This window comes from Pocillopora verrucosa, chromosome 3 (assembly GCF_036669915.1).
Source record: "Pocillopora verrucosa isolate sample1 chromosome 3, ASM3666991v2, whole genome shotgun sequence".
NCBI lineage: Eukaryota > Metazoa > Cnidaria > Anthozoa > Scleractinia > Pocilloporidae > Pocillopora > Pocillopora verrucosa.
This window is the reverse complement of record NC_089314.1, coordinates 26,460,442-26,483,538: the sequence shown is the minus strand read 5'-3', so window position 1 is coordinate 26,483,538 and position 23,097 is coordinate 26,460,442. Positions and strand designations below refer to the sequence as shown.

Sequence of the window (23,097 nt, the reverse complement as noted above, 5' to 3'; positions counted from 1 at the left end):
AATCACGAAAGTATGGATCTCAAAACGGCCGCAAGTCAGGCCAGAGAAGCGCATAACCACTCGTAGAGTTTTTGGAGGACAAGGCTGATGCTGACCGTGAAGTTCGAAAACAGGGATCTTTAACACTAAAAGAGAAAGAACAGGAGGGTCAACAGCAGGTTTTGGAGGTACTCCTACAACAGCAACAGCAAATGAACAGCATGTTCTTGCGGTTTTATAGAAGGTGATCGATAAGTATTTCAGACTTGTAAAATTGTTTTTATTGAACATGAATTTTCTTGTGAGTAGAGTAAATATGTTCAATTGAAGCAGTTTTTTAAACCTTGTTTATGCTGATGAGTAAATTCAGTGTACAACTTCAGGGTGGTTTCACCTTGAAAAATACATAACCCCAATACCACTAATTTGTTGATTCTGACTGGGACTTGACAATACATCTTTTTGTCACTGTTTAGCCTCAGAGTACATCACCGACGCCATTATTGCTTTCTCTGAGGAACTAGTGAGATTCTCCACATTAAAAACTTAATTTCCAGTAACTTTTCTCACTTAGAAAAGTAACTTTTCTCACATAGAAAGCTCATTTGCCTCGGAAGCACACACGACCTCTCGAGAACACCTTAAATACTTCTCTGTCTGCATGTAATCACCGAGGAATTTGGAACACATCGCCAAGTCGGCAAAGATCAGCCCTTTTGATTTGGAATTCCACCTTGCAATCAGCTTAGGGCTATATCATCTTGGTCGAACTGATCGTAAGACTTGTAACAAAAATCTTTTTTTTTTTTTTACTGAAAACATTCGTAGAGAAGACCCATTCTCATCAGAAATGGTGTTTTCATCGTGAGTTAGCTGAAGCAAAGCTCGAACATTTTAAAACTTGTCCTTTTTAATTTAAATTATATATAAAAATATTACAGATAAAAATCCGTGAAAAGACTCAGCGGCTGTGACCGTCACTACTTATGCCGTCGTGAAGTGATGGACGCGCCTAAAGGTTTGTTTTTGGCGGGAAAAACGCCGTTCTCGATCCAGGTCCTTCCGTACCCCACCGTTACCGTCTGTAGTGTATTGAGGAGTAAAAGTACTCTACCGATATATTAAAGTTCACATTGCAACCAGGCGGACAATCAGACATGGTTTGATGCGACTCTGGTCTACAGATTTATTGACTGTAGCCGAAGAAGTTACAATTCACAGACCCAACGTTTCGACACTATTGTCTGGTGCCTTCTTTCAGAGGAGTGTGGGCGGAGTTACCTTTTCCAATGGCAGCGAAAAGATAACTTGCTTGATAAACGATCAGAAAATGATAAAAGAAAGACGCCAATTTTGAGCGACCGTCGTTTCAAAAGAAAAAAAAAACATAATGGAATTGCTTAAGGCCACTCTTAGGGTACTTTTTAACATAAACTATCGATGCGGTGTGATTGAAGACTGGTAATTTCGTTGACGTCTGTTGCTAAACTGACGAAAGACATTTCCCCAGTTTCACTTCTACTACAGATGGAAACGACAGCAAACGAAATCCTGACGGACAAAACAAGCTCCCACTGTTCCAGAGAGCCTATAATGTCAGAGGATGGATCATGCCCGGGCTTACGAAATAAAACACGATATGGCGCTGGTGAGTGCTGGTGCGTCTCTTCATGTTCTTTATGTATTCCAAACCTACGAAACAATTTTGATCGCCTGGGCTGGGTTGTTCAAAGCTGGGTTAGATAACCCAGGGTTAGTGTGAAATCGGATTTCAGCTCTGGGAGCTTTAAAGGAAAATTCAGTAGAATTCTTTTGTCAACAATTTGATGATTAGATGCTCCATATGGAGTAGAGAAAATGATCCCAAAATGGCTATCGAACAAAGAAGTTATAAACCCAGATTAAAATTTAAGCCTGGGGTTGCGCTAATCGGCTGTCGAAAAACTGGGCCCTGTTGCTTTATTTTCCAAGTTTCGTCCATGACAAGAAGCAACACCTGTCCACACTCATTGTGGCCGTTCAATTACCTTGGGACTCACTAATACACTGTTTTGAAAAGTTTTGATTTTCATGATTCACGTCCTAGGTTAAGGTTACTTCACACCTTCAGAGGCCGAAAAATCGATTCTTTCTTCTATTTGAGTAAACTGAATTCAACTCTCGATTTTCATGTTAGTTTCATAGTTTGCCCCCATCGCGCACTTTACAAAATTCCCTCATGGAATCTCTTTGATAAGGAAAAAATCGTTGCTAAAACAAAAATCAAAAGCGGAAGAAAGCCCTTGGTAAAAAGGAGAAAAAAAAACAGGCTCAAAGAAGAACGAAAGTGTCTGTCAAGATAAGAAAAATCCCTTTTTAAGCGATTGGTAGTGGCGGAGCTCCACGCTGGCGTCCAGATTTCGAACATAGAAGTCGCCGTCAAACCAAAATTGCCATCCATAATGTTAGAACGAGGTTTCCTTTTCTGTATACAAGTAACAGCCTTGGTACAAAACATTACAATCATCTAGAATGGTAATTTTGAAAGCTGTATATCTGTCTGAATCATCAGCACATTTTCCGGTTTTCCTCATTTGCTTCGGGCAACTTTGCTCGTCATCAGGACCTTTGGCAAACCACCACGGCGACGGCAACGAGGACGTGGGCAAACAAAGATTTAATGAGCACAAAATGGTTTAACGTGAGCGCCTTAAAACTGTGTACATTCTTGGCCGTTCTCTGCGAAACAACAACGTGAAACCATCAGAATTTCGTGGTCTGAGAAAGGAAACCCTGACAGATTATTTAAGTTTCCATTTGGCACTCAACGGAGCTCTCATACGTGATGCTGAGGGATAACTTTCGTTGCTATAAGATGATAAACATCCAGTCATTCGCGAAATTCCAACTAAAAATATGTATTCATTTTTAAATCGACGTCCTTTACAGTTTGAAACAATTTAATTAACTCGAAAATCAGTGTCAGAGGAGAAACAAATCACCGCTGACACATTATCTGATTTTCTTTCTATGATATCCTAATTAGGCCGAAAAGGAGGGAGATTTTTGGAAAGTTAGAAGTATGTTATATTTTCCATGTAATGCATCAGATGACACGCCGCCATGAATTATCCTTGTAAGTTTACTACAGGCGACCTAAGCTCCATTGTGAGATGATCAACTTGCGAAATAAGAGTCGTAGCGGTCACGTCTGGTCTAAACTGGAAATTTCTGAAGCAAACTGCGGCGTAGCGTCGGTTTCACGGAGAAGATTAAGTTTGAGTGATTGAAATGAAACTACAATATATGTGCTTGGATTCTTCGTTGTATTTGTGGCTGCCCGGTCGTTTAAAGATTGGATTTTTCGCTTCTTCGTATCGAGCGTACGGACTCTTATGTACGTAGTAAACCTAGATATGGACAACTCGCTAAAATGGGTTATTTTCAAACATAGTAAGCTGGCAGATAAAAGCGATGCACTGTGGCAGTGAGGTGAGGTATTTTTAGTGAGAATTTGACTGATTTTATACCAAAGAAAGCGCCTTCGCACTTAGCCTCGTCCTCACGCCGTTATTTCGGTACCAGATCACTGAACCGCGAGAACTCGGAAGAAATCGCAAATTACAGATCTCTATTTTACATATCATCAGCATATTTCCATTTCTCAAATTACAGATCTCTATTTTGCAAATCATTAGCATATTTCCATTTCGCAAATTGCAGATTTCTAGAAATCTTCAATTTGCGAATCTCCACTACGTTCGTGGATAACTCAATGCTTCGTGTAGGCCATAGAGCGCAAAAGTAATAGGCCACTTCCGAGTTCTCGCGGTTCAGTGATCTGGTGCGAAGGTGCTTTCATCAGTGGTAGAGAAAACTAGCGAAATTTTCTCGAATTTCAAATTGGGAGAGGAAAAACTTATTTGCGAGCGAGGCATTAAGTAAAGTGATGGCGGCAAAGGAAAAAAAATACGAACTTTTTTATTCATGCAAGAAAGCTGCCAGCAATGAAGCCGACCAAAGTTGCCTCTACTGTCAGAAATGAAAAAAACTGTTGGAGATGAAAGGAAAAACAAGTGAGGGGAAATCTTTAGTACCAAAGATTTTTAATGCTTGGACGTACTACTAATTTAACATTCCAGAGCTCTCTTGCGTCGTTTGTTTTGAAGTCATTATTATACCGTAATTTTTACTTCTTGCTGAATCGTATAGTTTTATATACTATAGTTTTCGAAACAAAATTGAAACCTGTAGATTGTTGAATGAACTCAAACTCTGTAAATTTCGAAATGGAAAATGTGTAGATCTGTAATTTACATCAATAGAATTGCAGAAACTTAAGGCCACCAACGGCAAGGATGAACCTACATAACCTTGCAGATAATACCAACTTGGGAAAGAACGAAAGGAAAATCTTCGTGTTCACTTTGCAAAATATTCACTTGTCCGTTTACGATGACTAATTCGAATGCGTGACATGACATTTTACTACATATGTCACGCATTCCTCCTCAGCAGGAAACATAGAAGCTATCTCTATACCATTGCCCTTATTTACTACAAAAATTTTCAGAGATGGTTGAAATGGGAAAATGTTCAGTTTAGGTTTAAATGTTATTTATAGTTAATATTATATGCTAAGTTGTGTTTCCAATTTACGCTAGTGACGAACTGACCGATTTATCATTCTGGCCCAGTTGTATAAAAGGCGGATAACGCTAACCAATGGGTAAATCGCTATCCAGCGGATAAGTGATAGCAAAACGTATAGCGTTATCCAACGGATAGAGTTTTATCCAGTGGATAGCGTTATCCAACCTTCGAACAACCGGGGCCTGGCCGGTGGAGTTTACCGCATGGATTCTCGTTTTGTCAGAAGTAATGGGCTCCTGGTTTTGTACATTACAGATTTTCATTTCGCACTTTTGCTAATTTTAGATTTTGAGCCCATTAAATGGTTTTTAATTCGTATCGTTAAGATCGTCTCACAATTACAGTTAGCCCTTGCTACGAATCAGAGAGAAAAAACAAAAACTAAATGATGACAATAAGAAACTTAGGCCAGGCTTGGCCAGGCTGCACGTGGACGCCGAACGAAAACTCTGGAAAGTTACAGAGGTTGTGCATCCAAGCATCCAAAATCTTAGGAACTAGAAATTTTCCCTGACTTGTTTGTAATTTCTCCTCCAACAGCTCTTGCGGGCTTCAGCAGAGGCAGCTAGTTGGATCTGCTTCATTACTGCAATAAATAAATATATCGAACGGTTTCTGCTTTTTTCTTTCCTTTGCCGCCATCACTTAGCTGTGTGCCTCTCTCCCACCGATAATTTTTCACTCTCCCACACTGAATTTCGAGAAATTTTCTTTCATTTAAATTTCACAACCACGGCACTTAACTCTTCCTACCGATAGGACGACTTACTAACTAGCCCACATCACTGGCTACTCGGGTTCATGTTAACCCCTTCACACCTAAGGTCACATAGTAGTTTACCTTACTGTCTGTCACACAATTCTTGTGATGTGAGTTTGGATGATTTGTTATTGGATTAACTAATAATCCTCTTATTTATTTTTCTTTATTCTCATCACTTTTCATTTGTCTGCTTGAACTGTACTGATGTTTTAAGGAGAAATTCTGTCTTGAAGACTCATGGGAGTTACAGGGTTAAGAGTGGTAAAGATTTCCTCACTTTCGTCTTCGGAAAATCTTTTTGCTTGTCTTGAGCTGATAATTCATTTGTCTAGTCTGTATGTCATTAATTGTTCATAAAATTATCATGTGTAAAGTTAGTTATATGATCAGACGTTAAAAACTACAGAATGAGTTTACATGAAAGCATGGCATTTTGTTCTGGGTTAGCTGTGTGGAAACTTACCCACAGTCATCCATATGGTTCCGATATCACATAGTCATAGACCAGACATGGCAAACTTTTCCGAAAGAAAACAAAAAAGCTGTAGATTTAAGTACTAGAGAATTCCTCTGAACCCTAAAATCACATTATTTGTAGGGTGAAAGAAAACCATTTGATGAGGTTGTAATACATTATGGAGACCCTCATGCATTTGGACAGTCACCTATCACCTTTGTAAGACAGGTTGGTAAGCTGATGCCAAGAAAGTTAAGAGCATTTTAACTGGTGCTCTATGTTAAGTCGGTTAAAAATCTATCCTTACGATAAACTATTACAACTAAACTAATTTCACATCTGCCCCCTCTTTTGAGGGTCTCCAATAGATTTTTCGGGATCCGGGATTAGGCTTATTTAGAGTCCGGGATCCAGGAATTTAAAGTAAGAAGGAGCGAGATGCAGGATTGCTATTATGAACGGGACACGGAAATCGGCGATTTTGAAGAGCAGGATTCGGGAAATAATCACTTAAACGAACCTAGAACCGGGATGTTCGTTGACGAGAATTTATGAATAAATGGATTTTCTCAGTCATGAGAAGTACCAGGCATACGGGCTCTCTTCAGTTACTGCGCGGGGATGAAAATTATATCAGAAGTGAAGTTGCAAATTTATCAAAAATCCTCAATGGCCAACAGGAAACGTAGTCTAAGACTGCTGCGTCAATTGAAATGCTTAACGGCGTTGAAAAACCTCCTGAAAGTCTCAGAATTTTACCGATATGATGCTCTTAAACCTGTTGAGTTACATGTTTCTAGATGTGAAGAATATTCACTTAGTTGTATCTTTAGTCGGGATCGCGGGATTGAAGAACCCTATTGGGAACCCTCTCTTTTATGAGCCCATTCCTGCAACATTCCCTCTCAAATTAGCCACTCTTCTAAACAACCCTCTACAAAAATTTCCCTTCTCTAATAAGTCTCCTCCCCTAAAAAATTCCCCCTTAACTTTAACAACCCATGCTCCTCATCTTTCCCTGAACAAAATCTTGAAAAATGAAATGTGGAAATATTCTCATCATTCTCGCATTTCAAAGTGTGTCCTTGATGATGTTTATGAAATTGTAAGTTTTTCCTATCAAAGTTATATGTTCTGTACACAGTATTCATAGCAACTGGGCAAAAGTGCAAAAGTTATAAGATATCCCCCCCATTGTGGCCCTCAATATGTTTGAAATTAGCCTCCCTCTCGACTAATTCAGCCCACTTCTCTAAAAAGACTTCATCTGAATGACCCCCCTTTTGTGACAAAACACGAAAAGATGGCTAGCAGATTAAAACTCTCGCTGCTTACGGCTGAGCGTGAGTAATAAAATTAACCTTCTCCATCAAAATAGAAAAAAAAAATTCAATTCTTGAAGAAAGGTACTTTGATAAGGATTACTGAGATGGTTATTTGTATCTTTAGTGTTTAGCCTGTCTCCTTTGTCCACAATTTCTCGATGACCCTCAATTCCCTAAGGATGTGAAAGAAAAGGCTCACAGAATCCTAAAGGCAACGCCAGGTTTTGCAATAAGTATGTACCAAATTCATTTTACTACAGGCTCTATGAGTAGATTTTATGAAGTTATTTAATTTTTTTTTTGGATTTTTTTTTTTTTTCCTTTTTAACCCTTTGCTTTACGTTTTGCTGCTTTGGGATGTGAAAAGAAAGGCTCACAGAATCTTAGGGCAACACCAAGTTTTGCCACGAGTAGGTAGCAAATTAATTTTACATACAGGCTCTATGGGTAGATTTTATAAAGTTTTTTAATCTATTTTTTTTCGGATTTTGTCTTTTGCTTCTTTAATCCTTTCCTTTACGTTGTGCTGCTTCGGGAGAAGCACTGTGCAGTTGGTTTGGATATTTGGTTTTCTTGTGTGCTTTTCAATCTTCTCTCTTTTCGATTTTTTTCTGTCTTGTTAGATATCTCAATTTCATAAGCCCCTGAACCTGCGGGCTTCAGTATAGGAGGGAATTATTGTATGCTTAATTCATTTAGTATATACCAAACATGCCGATGGTGTTTTGAACTTTTTCAGTTTCTACGTGGTTCATACTAAAATAATTGTTCACCTCACTGTAGTGATAAAGCTGGAATATTATCCACCCCTAGTAAAAAATTATCAAATGTACTTTTCTCATATCCTTTATAAGTTTTAGTGTTTACAGACTCCATATGCTGTGTTCTTGCGAGAAAAAGTACTACAAAAGACAGAAATCAACTAAATTTCACAGTTATTTTTTGTGCTTATTAATGATTTTAAATATCAATTCACATTGTTTTGAAGGACATCACTATCTATAATAATGTATCTTTTATTAGGTTCGTACACAGATATTATTGGATTAAGACTCATTCGCGAGGATGTAGCCAAATACATTTCGAGAAGAGATGGTTACCCAGCTGACGTTGATGACGTCATTTTAACTCATGGAGGGGCAATAGGAATCGAGGTTAGAGACCAGTACTCTTTCTACTGGGTTGCAGTTAATCTGCCGATCAAAGTCGTGTGTCTGCTCAGTTGTATATCACAGGTACAAAAACGTGATGAAAGCGAAATTTGGTTAAAACGAAAAATGTGGTTTGGACAAGTTTGCCACTAATACATAAATGCATAAATTTGTTTGCCACTGATGCATAAAGTAGAGCAACGTGTGGGGTACGACGCCGAGAAATCATGTTAACAGTCCCATTTAGGCTTTTCAAATTCAAAGGATGCGGAGAAGAAGGAAAAGAAATTCAAGTAAGGTTGGCATAAGTAGCGAATTATGAGGTCACTATGTGTAGGTACAATGTCGGCTACCCGCCTGCGTAGGGTGGCAGTGTTTGTGAAAAGTAGTTCTTTAATTTAAATAACTAGAAATACTGCGATTACCACACAAGGTTTGTTTCATCTCAGAGCAATTTACATTTTCTACTAAATTATCTTCTACAGGTAGCCCTCGCATCGCTTGGTACTGATATGCCGAACGGCAAACTTAAGCCAGGGCTCATGATTCCCATTCCAGTTTTTCCTCATTACAAGTCCAGGATTGTAGAATTCAACCTCTACGAGGTAATGCTGACATTGTGTTGAATACTTACAACCGGCATCTCTCTATTGATTCATTTGCATACTCTTCAGTTTAATGTTTCTTATTCTTTGTGTCTTAGTGCTACATTATTGGACAAGTAGAATTTAACAGAAGAAAAAATTAGAATAGATGAAGGTCTGATATCAATCAGTGACTCATGCTGATTAGAGTTCATAAGAGGAATGACCCAGCTTATGATTGCTGTGCTAAAACTGATCTTTCTACTCAGATCCCTTATTATTTGGAAGAAGAAAATAACTGGTCTTTGAACATCGGTGAAATGAAGAAAGCCATAGATGAGGCCAGGCCGCACTGTGAACCAAGAGGACTGGTACTGATTAATCCTGGTAATCCTACAGGTGAGACATACGTTTGTAACCATGGTAACTAGTGCTGTGGTTGGAGATGAACCTGATAACGAATGAGTGAAGTAGAAAACCTAGTGTTTTTTCTTTGTTCTCGAGAATAAAAACTCCTAAAGGGGAAATAAGAAATAATGAAAATTGTCCAAATTGGTTCGAGGTCATGACATACGGACTGAGCGCAGCGAGGTCCGTACGTCATGATCGAGAGCCAAATATTTACCCGTCCAGCCTGACCAAAGTCAGTCAATAAGCATTTTATCATATGACCACTTAGCGTTGAAAATTTCGAAAGTTTTTGTTCAACCATAGTAGGACGCGATACATGGGCACGCGGGAGAACAACAAAAAATATTCTACTCTTAAAAAAGTTTTCCTCTGTGTTTTTCGAGTCAGAGAAAATAAATCACAATTCATTAAAAACGCGCCTATGCTTTTACCCTTTTTTCCTTCAAGTTTTTGCAACAAAGCAGTGTTAGTGCAGGGCCAAATGGCTTTTTCCGGATCGACTCACGTCAATCCGTCGTACAAACGTCAGCTTTCAACATGGTTTTCTATGGGATTGTGCGCGCGGGGCCGTATGGGTCATATGGTAATTATCAATCATTCACTGAAGTGGAGGTGAATAGTGGTGGACACCTATAGCTTGCCGCCTCGCGGCTCGGTAAATATCCACCATTTGTTTTAGTATATAACGCACAGATACCGACAAATTAGTTTATTGCTGACATGGTTTGATGCTACTCTGGTTTAAACATTTAATGAATGTAACCTGACGAGGTGCAAATAGGCGTCAGGAAATAAGCCGCCATTAGCACGATTTAAAGGAGCGTGGGCGGAGTTGATATGCTAGGCTTCCAAACGAAGGCGCCGGTGGTAACGCCGATTAGTGGTGATAATTTTAGACTTATTCCACCGATAAAGCTGAATTTTCTTTTTGCAAAAGAAGACTCCTTTTTGATGCTCTTTCAAACGTCTACTAAACTGACGTTTGGTCCGTCCGATATACTCGTTATCACAATTTACTCAGCCCTCCTGAGTAAAGTTTTGGCTACAGACTTTTTATGGCAAATAGGGTGGTGAGAATCGAAAGCGAGATATTTGTCGTTGTGGGTAGGTTTACGATAGACACTTGTCTCTAAATTCCCCTGTTCCCCTCTGTACACATTTAAATCAAGAAAAGGAAAATGTCAATTCTTTTTTTGCTCAAGGGTGAATTGGATAGACGGCTCTATTGAATTTAAGTGCGATAGGAGGTATGAAGTGGCTAAGGCCCTTTGTTCGACGTCTTTATAACCATATTGGCAATGACAGCAGAAAACGGGCGAACCCATATCTGTGCCAAAAACCCCTTGATAGTAGGTGCCGTTGTATGCAAATTGCGTGGTTTTGAAGCAAAAAGACAGCAGATTAAGAATATCCTCCACAGGCAGAGAAGTTCTCTATTTATTTTTATATTTATTACATTTTCAATATTGCCTTTTCGGCAGAATCCACACGTAGTTTATTGATACATTGTAAAATTGGTAAATAATGGATACTCGTGTTGGTGTTTTTATAATTCCTGTGTTGCCTCAACCGCCATTTCGGAGGTCTCTTTTACCTGTGATTGCATTGGCCACCCATATTAATAGTCATAGGATGACCTTTTCGTCTATCTTTCATACTCAGGACAGATTTTGAGTTACGACCACATAAAGGAAGTCATCAAGTTTTGTGCACGAGAGAAACTGGTTTTATTTGCGGATGAAGTGTACCAGGAAACAGTCTTTACAAAGGAAGTCCAATTCCACTCGTGCAAAAAGGTTCTGAGGGACCTGGGACCTGAATACAATAACTTTCAATTGATGTCGCTCAACTCCGCCTCTAAAGGATTTTATGGCGAGTGAGTGGAGAGGCCACATTATGAACAACACTGCGGCATAATTATTTGTAAAAATTCTTATTATCATCACTTATTCTATTTTAACCCGTGTTTTATTTGGAGTTTTCGTTAAGAGGCAGGGAAGGAAGGGGTCTTAACGGGTTGTTTGCGGTACGCCAAAAATATGCTTTAAGATGTTCAACGTGAAATTTCTTTACAAGATTTCTTAGCTTTGGAGTTCGTGAACATGATATTTACACTACTTTAATTTGGGCGAAAGGACGATATGCAAACGCAGGTTAAATACCGAATGACATGCAAAAAATGTTTTCTCTCAGCTTAAGAATCATTTCATATATTTTACTTTTATAGGTGTGGTTCGAGGGGAGGGTATCTTGAGCTGGTCGGATTTAGCAACGCAGTCAAACTGCAGTTTAGAAATCTGATGTCACCAAGCTCGACTATTGGCCAGGTATTATTTCAAGTTTCTTAATTTTAAACATGTAGAGAACCTCATGATGAAGCACTTAGTCTAACAGGAACAAAACGGTGAGTAAGCCAAACCGTTTGAACGTCTAATGAATGTTATCTCTTTTCACAAAATGGGAGATTTCACATACAGAGAGAAGTACCAAACCATGCACCCCTACGTATATCTGCTGTACTGAAACGGCTTTTTGACTTCTGTACAAGGACTGAAGGGAAAGTGAAACGTTGCTTGAAAGATAGAAGAACAAAATCATGTACTTAGCCTTGCTTGATTTTTATTTCTATTTTCAAGGCTGCCATAAGTTTAATTTGTTGTCCGCCTCAGCCTGGAGACGAGTCGTATGAAACTTTTATACAGGTTTGTAGCGAAGGTCTGGATACAGTTATATTTGAGTTAACTCCAAGGAAGAATTATTTTTAGAGTAAAATTACTCATCAAATCGGCTATAGATCTATAAGCCAATCATTCAATTATTCCTCTTTTCTGCGTGTATTTATGTGTTTTTTGCCCTTTTTGGGTAAGAAATACTCGCAGTCAAAGGAAGAACTTTGAAATATCATACTGGTCGTTTATCTCGCCAAGCAATAGAAATCCTTGTGGACAAGGTTCCTTATGGTACGGTTCCCTTGGATGAGGTCCCTTTGTCCTGCAAGCTTTAGTCCCTATCCTTTATGGGTACGTGAAGGATAGGGTTCCCTGTGGAGTAAGCTTCCTTTGTACTGTTAACTGCACTTCATACTCTTTACGGACTAAGTTCCGTTAAAGTAATAATGAATAAGGATCCCTGTGGATAGGGTATCCTATGAATAAGAATCTTTTGTACCGCAAACTATCGTGACTCTTTATCCTTCATTGACAGGTCAAGGATAAGGTTCCTGAGGGATAAGGTTCCTTATGGAGAAGGTTTCTTAGGGATAAGGTTCCTTAAGGACAAGGTTCCTAATGGTGGGATTTCCTTTTGAATAAGGCTATTCATGAATAAGGATCCCTATCGATAAATTCTCTCAAGGGTCGAGTACAGTCTATATAGTTTGCCAAGAATTCGCGAACGTTAACCCGTTACACCCTAACATCAGTTTGCATATTCTCCATACTGTTCTCTACACGTTTCCTAACTTGCTGACAGGCAGAATTTATTTAAAAATCAAGAGCTTCTTTAGTTGGTGATCATTTCCTTTATTCTCGTGACCTTAAAGTGCGACTCAGGGGTGATATTGTAAGGAGAAATTAGATGCCAGTCACTCTTAGGGGTTAAAGGGTTAAAAGACTTTGTTAACTGATTTAGATTATAGTCATGTTTGCTAAATAATTGTTACGTAGTTATACTGAATAAAGTGATTTTTTTATAATTTTAAAATTTCTTGCGTGAAACTCACCAGAGACCAAAAATCAGTCAATGATGGTGAGGCAAACAAACTTCCGTTTGTTTCTAGGGCTCGTAACACATGTACTTTGAACCTTGGAAACAAACGGCAGTTTAGGCCCGTGTTCAAGATCTAGACAAGAAGATTTCGTGACACGATTATCACTGTTAATGTCATAAAAGCCTCAACTAGTTAAGTGGACTTTTATATTTAATCGACATATTCTATTTATAAATGTAACAAACCAGTTGGCTTAAACCACTTATAGTTCTTTTCAATGTTATTATTATTATTATTGATATTATCCTATTTAATAATCGTGTAATTCAATTTTTTTAGTTGCAAAGCGATTATAAATAAACATCTTATCTCTACTTAACTCTCTATCTCTATCTTACGAAAGACTTCAGTATATTTTTACTTTTGTTTTGTAGGAGAAGACGGCCATTTTGGACTCTTACCAAAGGAAAGCGAAAATTACCACTGCAATGTTGAATTCTTTAGAAGGAGTGACGTGTAATGAAGTAACTGGTGCCTTGTATGCTTTTCCCAGAATTCGTCTTCCACAAAAAGCTATCGAGGAAGCCAAGGTGAGGAAGTGAGCTGTAAATGTGACGATAAGTTTACTCACTATACTCAGAGGTGCACAAATATATTTTAAAGGGACGAACCTTCGAGATGATACTCATTATTTTTTCTCAGTTCGTGAGCAGGCGGTATTCTACAAATCCTGCGATTTAATTGGTTCCGAGAGCAGGCACTACTCTCCCATCCGGTACGCTCTCAGCTGAGAGCGGGCGATATCCGCTTCGTGTTGAGTCGCTTTGCAGAACGTCTTTAGCTTCCTTGTAATTATTCATGTTGTTTTCCTAGCTGGGCAGCATTAATGAGCAGAGACTTCGGTCACGACCTTTAACCGATAAATAACTTATCAATTCTCTCCTCTCTTTGTCTCTCTCTCTCCACCTCTCTCCCTCTCTCAAATCACTTTGGTTTTTTTCCGCAAAAATTGATTTCAAGATGATTTTTGTGGTGTCAAATGTTGTTTTTGAATATATTGACTGATTATATTGGTGAGTGTCAACCAGGCCATCATGGCGGTCAGACACGTCCGTATGGGCGACACATTATTGTGTCTTTTATCCCTTGTCGTACTTCTACGAGAATTTCGTGAGTCATCAAACTGCAGTTTTATGCATCCCGAACGCTGTACGCGACTGGTTATTTCACTCCACTTAACAACGTCAAGTGCTTACTACAAACTACCTTTCAAGCTCGCATCGAGGCGTTTTAATGGAGGAAGATTATTATACACTGCTACTGGTGTAGGTACATTTCAAGCGCTAAGATTGTTGATTTCTGGAGATTTTTCACCTAACCCTGGTCCGAGAAAGAAGGCTACGAAATATCCTTGTGGTGAATGTTCTAAATCCGTAAGAAGCAATCAAGACGCCATTTTATGTTCTGAGTGCAACACCTGGTCGCATGCAAGATGTCTGAATATTTCGAACTGGACCTTTCAGTACTATCTTAATAATCCATCTGTCGACTGGATATGCTCTTTCTGTGCCTTGCCGAAGTTTAGCGATTCATTCTTTTCCGCCTTGAATAGTTCCACGCATGAAAGCGCGAGCGACACTGAGCTGGACCTTGAGGAGATCAAGGAATTGGCTAACGAACAGAGCCTTCGACATTCTATCCATACAGGAAACTAAGATCGATCGATCCTTTCCTAACTCTCAATTTTATGTCAACGGGTACAAGTTATTTCGCCGTGACAGGACGAAAGGTGGTGGCGGTCTTGCCGTCTTTATTCGCGATAACATCGCCGCAACATGTAAGAAAGGCATTACAACATCAGTGGAATCACTCTTATTCGATCTACACATCGGACAAAGACGCTTTGCTTTAGTCAGTGCCTACAAGCCTCCTTCTGTTAACAATGCTACTTTCAGAACTGAATTGACTACAGTCCTGGATCAAGCGATATCTCTCTGCGAAAACGTGATTTGTCTTGGTGATCTAAATTGTGACATAATTCATCCGTTTATGAATAATAACCAGGGCAAACGCCTTTTGGATATTTGCGATATCTATGACCTCGACACATTAATTAAAGAACCGACAAGAATTTCAACAACTAGAGCTTCTTGCCTGGACGTCATTCTTTCAAATGTGCCCATGTTTATGAAATCGTCTGGCGCTATCGAAACAGGAATCAGTGATCATCTGCTAGTTTACACGGTTCTCAAAACTAAAATGTTACATGCTAACGCCGAAGTCGTCAAGAAACGGATATTCAAGACCTTTAACCGAGACGATTTTCAGAAAGATCTCAGTCGAGTTCCTTTCCATGCTGCATACGTTTTTGATGATATAGACGATGTTCACTGGTGCTGGGAGACATTATATAACCAGGTGTTAGATGACCACGCACCAATGCGATCTTTCAAAGGACGATCTTCAGTAGAATCGAAGTTTATCACTCCTGAAATTCGGAGAGAAATGGTGGAACGAAAACGGCTTAAGAAAAAATTTAATAGATCACGTAATCAGTGTGATTGGGAGAGCTACCGTATAGTGCGCAACAAAGTAGTTAGCATGAGAAGAAAATCTATACGTAGACATTTTGAGAAGCTGTGTTCGGACAAATATGCAGATCAAAAGAAGTTTTGGCGTGCCATCAAGAAAAACTTAATCATTATGGCATCAGAGGAATTATCAATGCTTGGTTTGCCTCGTACCTTCTCGGTCGTTCACAAGTAACTGAAGTGGGTTTTAACTTATCTACCGAATGTATGATCTCATGTGGTGTCCCACAGGGGTCTGTGCTTGGTCCTCTGTTATTCTTAATCTATATTAACGATATTCACAACTCTTCAGCGAAATTTTCATTCTATCTCTTTGCTGATGATACGAGCTTGTTGTATGCTGACTCTAATTTGAAATCTCTTGAAAAAACCGTCAATAGCGAACTGCTCAAAGTCTCTGACTGGCTCAATGCAAATAAGTTAACGCTCAATGCTAAAAAGTCAAACTATGTTATCTTTCGTCCATATCAACGTAAGTTGAACTACTCGATTAACATTGAAATGATCGATAACTGTACTCAAATTCCTACCACGCTTCAGTGCGAAGACCATGTTAAATATCTTGGCGTCCTATTGGACAGCAACTTAAGCTGGAAATTTCAAATAAATAATGTTGCATTAAAAATAAGCAGAACTGTTGGTGTTGTTGCCCGTCTTAGGCACTTCGTCCCACGTACAACCCTTTTAAATATTTATCAATCATTGATCTTGCCTCATCTGACATATGGTTTGGCGGCTTGGGGTCAAGCTGCCAAAACCCATTTAAAAAAAATCCTCGTGCTTCAAAAACGAGCCCTTCGTTTGATGTACTTTTCTGAACCTAGAGCCCATGCTGTGCCTTTATTTATTTCCTCGAAAATTCTACCCCTACAAATGTTATATGCTGAAAAAGTATCTTCTATAATGTTTGACGTTTCCTGCATGAATGCTCCGTCTAACATCTGTGATTTCTTCACTAAAGCTAATTCAAAGCACAGGCATGAGACCAGGTTTTCTTCGTCTGGAAATTATTATGTTCAAACTTCAAGACTGAATCTAAATCAAGATTCTTTTTCCAGGTTTGGAGCTAAACTTTGGAACGCAATTCCTAACGAATTTCGTCAACTCTCCAAAGGAGCTTTTAAGAAAAATTTTCATGACTTTTTGCTCTCGATAATGGAAGCAGAGGACGATTATGTTGAAGTGCCCATTCTCCTACAAAAAATGGCAAATTCTGCATCCTCGACTCAATGTATATAATTGATAGTTCTGTTAGTAGTAAATTTGATTGTAATATCATTCTGTAAGACTATATATTTTGTAACTTTAGCTTGTTTTTTTTGTTTTTTTTGTTTTTTTTTTCAGTAGTTCTTTTTTATCCAGATAGTTTATTTAGTTACTTTACAATTGTTATATTATCTGTTATGACTGCTGTAACCTTTCCTCTCCGCCTGCCTCGTCTAGCTTTTGCTATTTGCGGGTGGAGATGGCAAAATGATTTGCATGAAATAAAGTATAGTGTGTGAATCATCAGGAATCCTCAAGAGGTGACCGAGACATTAAATAATATCTTCACAAGCTGTACTCAAAGTGCCAAACAACAAAATCAAAACGGCTATCCAGTAGATTTATCGCACATATCAAATAACTTAATAAGCAGGCTGAATGTGTCGCTAAGCAACACTAATCCAACAGAAGTTTACGAGGTAATGAGGAAACTTGCTCCAAACAAGGCTTCTGGATGTGATGGGATCCCTCCACTAGTAGTTAAAGAATCGATGGATGTCTTATGCTTCCCTCTTAGTACACTGATTAATCATGTTTTAACTTCAACTAAGATACCACAACAGTGGAAACTTGGCGAGGTCACTCCAATTCTCAAAAAGACTGCAGCCTATTAAAAACTAACTATCGGCCGATAACGATTCTGCCAGCTATATCGAAGGTTTTCGAAAAAATTGTTCATTGCCGAATAAGCCCGTATTTTGAAGAAATCTATCACAAATATGTGTTTGCTTATAGGAAATATCAAGGCTGCGGCTCAGCACTTCTTAGTCTAACCGAACAATGGAAAAAAGAAATTGATAGCAATAAATTGATCGGTCTGGTCTCCATGGACTTGTCCAAGGCTTTCGACACCTTACCTCATGAACTGATTGTTTTGAAATTAAAAGAATATGGAGCAGATGAAGCAACAACCTCCCTGATACAAGATTATTTATCAAATCGATTCCAAAGGGTGAGACTGGGGGATACGCTTTCCAATTGGCAACCTATATGCAATGGTGTACCACAGGGATCCATCCTCGGCCCTTTATTATTCAACATCTTCATGAATGATCTTTCATATGTCATCAAGAAGTGCACTCTGTCCACTTACGCTGATGACACTCAAATCTTTTACGCCGACAATCAACCCTCCAAAGTTGAAGAAACAATCAACAATGGTCTTATTATTGCTGATATATGGTTTGCGCGTAATGGTATGAAGAGGAACAGTTCAAAATACCAGGCTATGGTGTTGGGAAAACACAAAGGAACTGATGAACCAGTGTTTAAGTGTGAGGAGTCACAACTTCCCATATCCAACACAATGGAACTTCTTGGCGTGACAATCGATGATAAATTATATTTTGAAAAGCACATTGCTAAAATATGTAGAAAAGTCAGTCAACAAGTCGCCGTAGTAAAAAGGATGCAGAAAATGTTGTCTTTTGAAACTAGAAGGGATCTTTATAAAGCTTTCATTATACCACACTTTAATCACTGCTCCGAAACGTGGCACTTCTGAAATAAAAAGTCAGCTGACAAGTTAGAGTTGGTGAACAAACGTGCGCTCCGTTTTGTTTTTAGAGATAAGTCCTCGCCTTATGAGGAACTAGCGAAAATATTGTCCACTGTCTTTAAGATATTAGCCAGTGATGCAGGTCCAAAAAGCTTACGTGATCTTATAACAGTAAGGTGCTCCACTTATAACCTTAGGGGCACCACAATACTGAACCTCCCAAAAGTAAAATCAACAACCTTCGGGTTAAGATCATGGAGATATGCTGCATCGAAATTATGGAACGCTTTACCGGACGAGTCTCGAAAGATACAAACATTTACTACTTTTAAAAATTACTTAAAAACATTAGATCTCACAGGACTCCAGTGCGGTGAGGATCTATCCTTGATTATATTTACTGTTTTTAATAATTACATTTTATACATTTTACTTGGTGACTACATTGTTAAATTCTTATATTTTAATATTAGCTAGTTCTTAATCTTAATTTAGTTAAATTTATATACCTTCATAAGGCTTTATAATTTCCTTTTCTCTTTTTATTTCGTGGCGTACCTGTAAACTAGCTTTTAGCTAAGCGTTCTGACCACGTTAAATAAATTGATTGATTGATTGATTGATTGATTGACACACGGCCTAAAAACAGTTTGAAATTTAATCATCCTTCATAAAAAGTAACTCAGATAATTGTAACGAGAGGTATTTGGGGTTAAAAGTTACATTAATCAACATAACTTTCGTTCATTTAATATCTGAATTCTCCAAAACAGTTTGTTCGTTGTAAAACGTTGAACGAAGTGTTGAAGTCACCTTAAGATCTCTGAGTGGTTTTGAAGAAACAAATCGTCGTAAGTAAGGCTGATAGTCGGTGTTTAGCACCTCATCTATTTGTGGACACTACTTTGTCATTTGGCAATTCGCGTTATCCGTGCACTACTCATCTTTCCTTACATTTCGAGTTAACTTGGCGTCCATCAGTGGGAAAAGGGTTGTTATGAGAACGTCATTTCTATTTCTTAAAATCATTTCCGTTTCTCTTTAGCGTAATAACCTTGACCCAGACGACTTCTATTGCTGGCAGTTGTTGGAAACAACCGGAATAGTCCCCATGCCTGGAAGAAATTTTGGACAAAAGGAGGGAACATACCATTTTAGGTCAGTTTATTTTTCTGTGTTGTCCATGTGACAGCACTGCTTTCCAGACATAACGAGCTGGTTTTTTCCATCTATCTTATTGGACTCTTGAATATCTGTTTTTTCCTTAAACGTCTGATGGTAAACGATCAGAGTCTATACAGTCATTCAGCAAGAACCATTCGTTACTTGACTACTACATACCAACAAACAAAATTTGATTGGTTCTCATTTTCTTAGATACTCGCCTATATACCATGCCACCCTTTTTTATTTCTATTTATGCGTTTTTGCTCTAAAATAAGATGAGTTTTTATCTTTTATCTCATAGTTTGCAATCACAGGCTTGCCTCCTTTCCAATTGCTTTGTTCCCTTTTTTTCCTCCTACAGATTAACAATTCTACCCTCTGAAGAAAAAATTGCCCCTATGTACGAAAAGGTGAGCAAGTTTCACAAGGAATTCATGGACAAGTATAAGGACGACAAAGAAAACTAATAGGGATTTCAAACTGAGAGCTCGTTTTTTGTTGGGTATTCACGGTGTTGTTGGTGGCAGTGACTGACGTTTCGAGAACCTGAGGTGGAAGTCTAAATAAGAGTGACTTCGATGAATACTCCGATGATGAGTCATGAATGCTTGTACTCGCCTGGTTAATTGGGGCTTATTATTATAATTACAATATAACACACCTCTGCTTCGTGAATTGTATCGGCTACCTGTGTGATACCGCAAAGAATATAAAAAAAAACTCATCCTTTTTAAGTTATTGCATGGCATTGCGCCGGAGTGTTTTAGTAATTTAATATCTATATTATCTCCGTCCATGAATAATCTACGGCGCAATCATGACACTGGTATCCTATCATTCCCAAAGGTGTTAACCAAGAATACTTCGGGGATAGATCATTTATTAGTGCTGCCCGTAAATTTTGGAATCTGTTCCCGAGTTCAATTGATCCATTTTTCAAAGCTACTTAAAAGTCACAGATCTAGAATGATGGTAACAGTTCAACATCGCATAATACTAAATACTTTCAACAAGCAGTGTACAAAAACAATTCAAGATGATATCCTGTTTGTATCAAATTTCCGCCGTGTGTTCTCAAATTTTGACGATCGTAACCTTTCTTCGCCTGGCCAGGCCAGATTCAACCGTTTTCCATTTGTACATCACTCTATAACTCACAGCTGCTTAAATTATTTGCATTCTAACGCCATGATCTTTGTTAACAATGTCTTCTTCTACTTGTAATTCAAAATAAACCTCTCAGTCTCCTGCCTCGAAACGGACGACGCATTTTTTGTGATTGCAAGTTTTGTCTTTTTTTTTTTGGTTTTTTTTACTGGGTGAAATTAAAGATATGCGGCAGTGAATTCCGCGAGTTTTAATGATTGGAAAAAGGCCTGGAGTACTCTCATCTGCAGAAGTTTAAGTTTACTTAATGACTAGCAGTGGAGAATAACTGCTGTTTTTTTAATTTGTCTAAATATATTAGATGATTTTTGTTCAGCGCATATATAGTTGTTTGGAAATTATTTTAAGTAACGGACGATGTATACTTCTTAATGTATGTAGAACACTCGAAAAGAGCAGAAAAAGAAAACTGCCAGTGAATGAATGAATCCAAAGATCAACGACCTCGGAAATTAAAAAATTAATTAGATGAATGCTTCGATTCTAAATTTAGCATCATCTTCTAAGCTATTTATTTATTTATTTTTTCTGTTCTGTAAATTTGACTTGGGCGTGGCAAAGTACACAAGGCGATTTACAACAGAATACCCGCCCGATCTCCGTTGGGTACTAGGTCTTATTACTGAAAGCATTGCCATGATGTAGAGTTGTTTCAACGCGTACGTAGGTTCTACATCAATTATTCAATTGAAGGCATACGTGATGACTTCGTCGTAGTCCGTGACACTTGAAAAATCTAAGTTTGTAGCTTATTGTGTAAATCCCTTCCATTCTTGGATAACCTCTCATAATTTCTAGTTAACACTTGTTCGTTGTTACTCTAAAGTTCTTTCATCTTATAGAAAAGTTATTCAGTTTAAAGTAAGCGTGGATGTCGCAGACACGAAAATCCTTGATGACTCGAATGTGGTTAAATCGAAATTAAACGAGATTGGTCACGGTTTTTGAGTCTCCTGAAATTAAGCATAGATATTTCAAGTCCTTATTTTGAAGTTCGAAAAAAATTTTCTTTATACATGTCTTTCGTTAAGCCTCTTCTAACTTTGTTCTCTCCAACGTATTAAGTGTTTGAAGGCGACCACTGCAAAATGATATTTATTATTCGGAGTTCCTTCTAAACAAAGGTTATTTTAACAGTCCTTACAACCAGTCAAAGCATTTGATAACTCCCACCCTTTGAACCATTTCAAAGTAATAAAACTTCCAATAAATCAATCTCCTCAATAAGGTAATTAAAATTCGTGGAAACTGATTCGAAAGCACACGTCAGCTATGCCTAACTTATACCTCCATTTTAAGGAATAGAAATGATTCTTATCTTGTGAAAAAAAACTGCGTCAAAGTCTCGCCTACAATCTCAAAGAAAAAAACACCTAAATGATAATAATGATAACGCTCAGCAGCATATGTGTACGATTATGGCAAATGAAACGTTTAACATTAATTATTATCAATCAGACTTACTATGAAAACTCTGATTGGTCGAGAGTATCCAGCCAATATACAATAGAATGTGAAGTTGACGTGATAATTCAATATCTGCAGCGGTTAATTATCATGGGTGTCCTCTTTAAGAGATTGTTTAAAATATGTATAATAAAAAAATTATTGAATTCGGTTTTCGCATGATATCATAAATTATCAAACCTTGAGTCTGTGTTATCTGTTACAGCCTTCGGCTTTAGCAGATAACTCAGACCTCGGCATTGATAATTCATTATATCATGCTCAACCACATAAATTAATTGCTTAATGCATGTGGCAAATTGTTATCTGCTTTTACTCCTGGCGTTGGAAAACATGCACAGTTCCATTGCATTACCCTCACATTCGATTTACCAACTTCAAATCAGTCTATGCTGCATTTGTAGCCAATAAAGCGGTGCAGATAATTTTTTCTTGAACGTCCCACATGCCTGGATGTTCCTTGAATACAGCCTTTTTTTACGGGGCTGCACAGCGATTACCACATTATATCAGGGTACGCATATTTGGCCACTGGGCAACAATTCACGTAGTCTTAAAAAAAAGTTATGGCCACCAAATATGGGTTTAACCACATATGCTTCATGAACTAGCTCTTCTTCCATACTGAAACCTTAAAAATAGAACCGAAAATGGAAAGTGAAAGTACTTACCTTTGCATTTTGATCGGAACTACGTGTTACTGTCTCTTCGACACGACTGGCTTTTCCACGGTTCATTTCCGAACAAGAGAACCACGTTGTCCCCGTTTCAGCTTTTCTTTTTCTGCTCTCAGGTAAAATGGACAACCAGGAGGCTTGGGATTTAGAGATCACCTTCCATGAAGCTAATGGCGAAAACGAGAGTGAGGTCGAAGAGACTGATTTCGCCAACTTAGCAGATAGTCATAGCGAAAATGACGAAATTCAAAAC

General features: G+C 38.3%; 1 protein-coding gene across 1 annotated transcript; it reads left to right on the top strand.

Moving 5' to 3' along the window:
- Positions 1 to 1,506: 1,506 nt before the first annotated feature.
- Positions 1,507 to 20,791, top strand: LOC131772334 (alanine aminotransferase 2-like). Its single transcript, XM_066163733.1, is given in 14 exon segments — positions 1,507 to 1,543; positions 1,546 to 1,587; positions 1,590 to 1,627; positions 5,973 to 6,059; positions 7,281 to 7,389; positions 8,180 to 8,310; positions 8,793 to 8,912; positions 9,161 to 9,290; positions 10,965 to 11,178; positions 11,530 to 11,629; positions 11,939 to 12,004; positions 13,446 to 13,601; positions 19,412 to 19,524; positions 19,895 to 20,791. Coding segments are annotated over 14 exon segments (1,449 nt in total). The 3' UTR covers positions 20,001 to 20,791.
- The last annotated feature ends 2,306 nt before the right edge of the window (positions 20,792 to 23,097 follow it).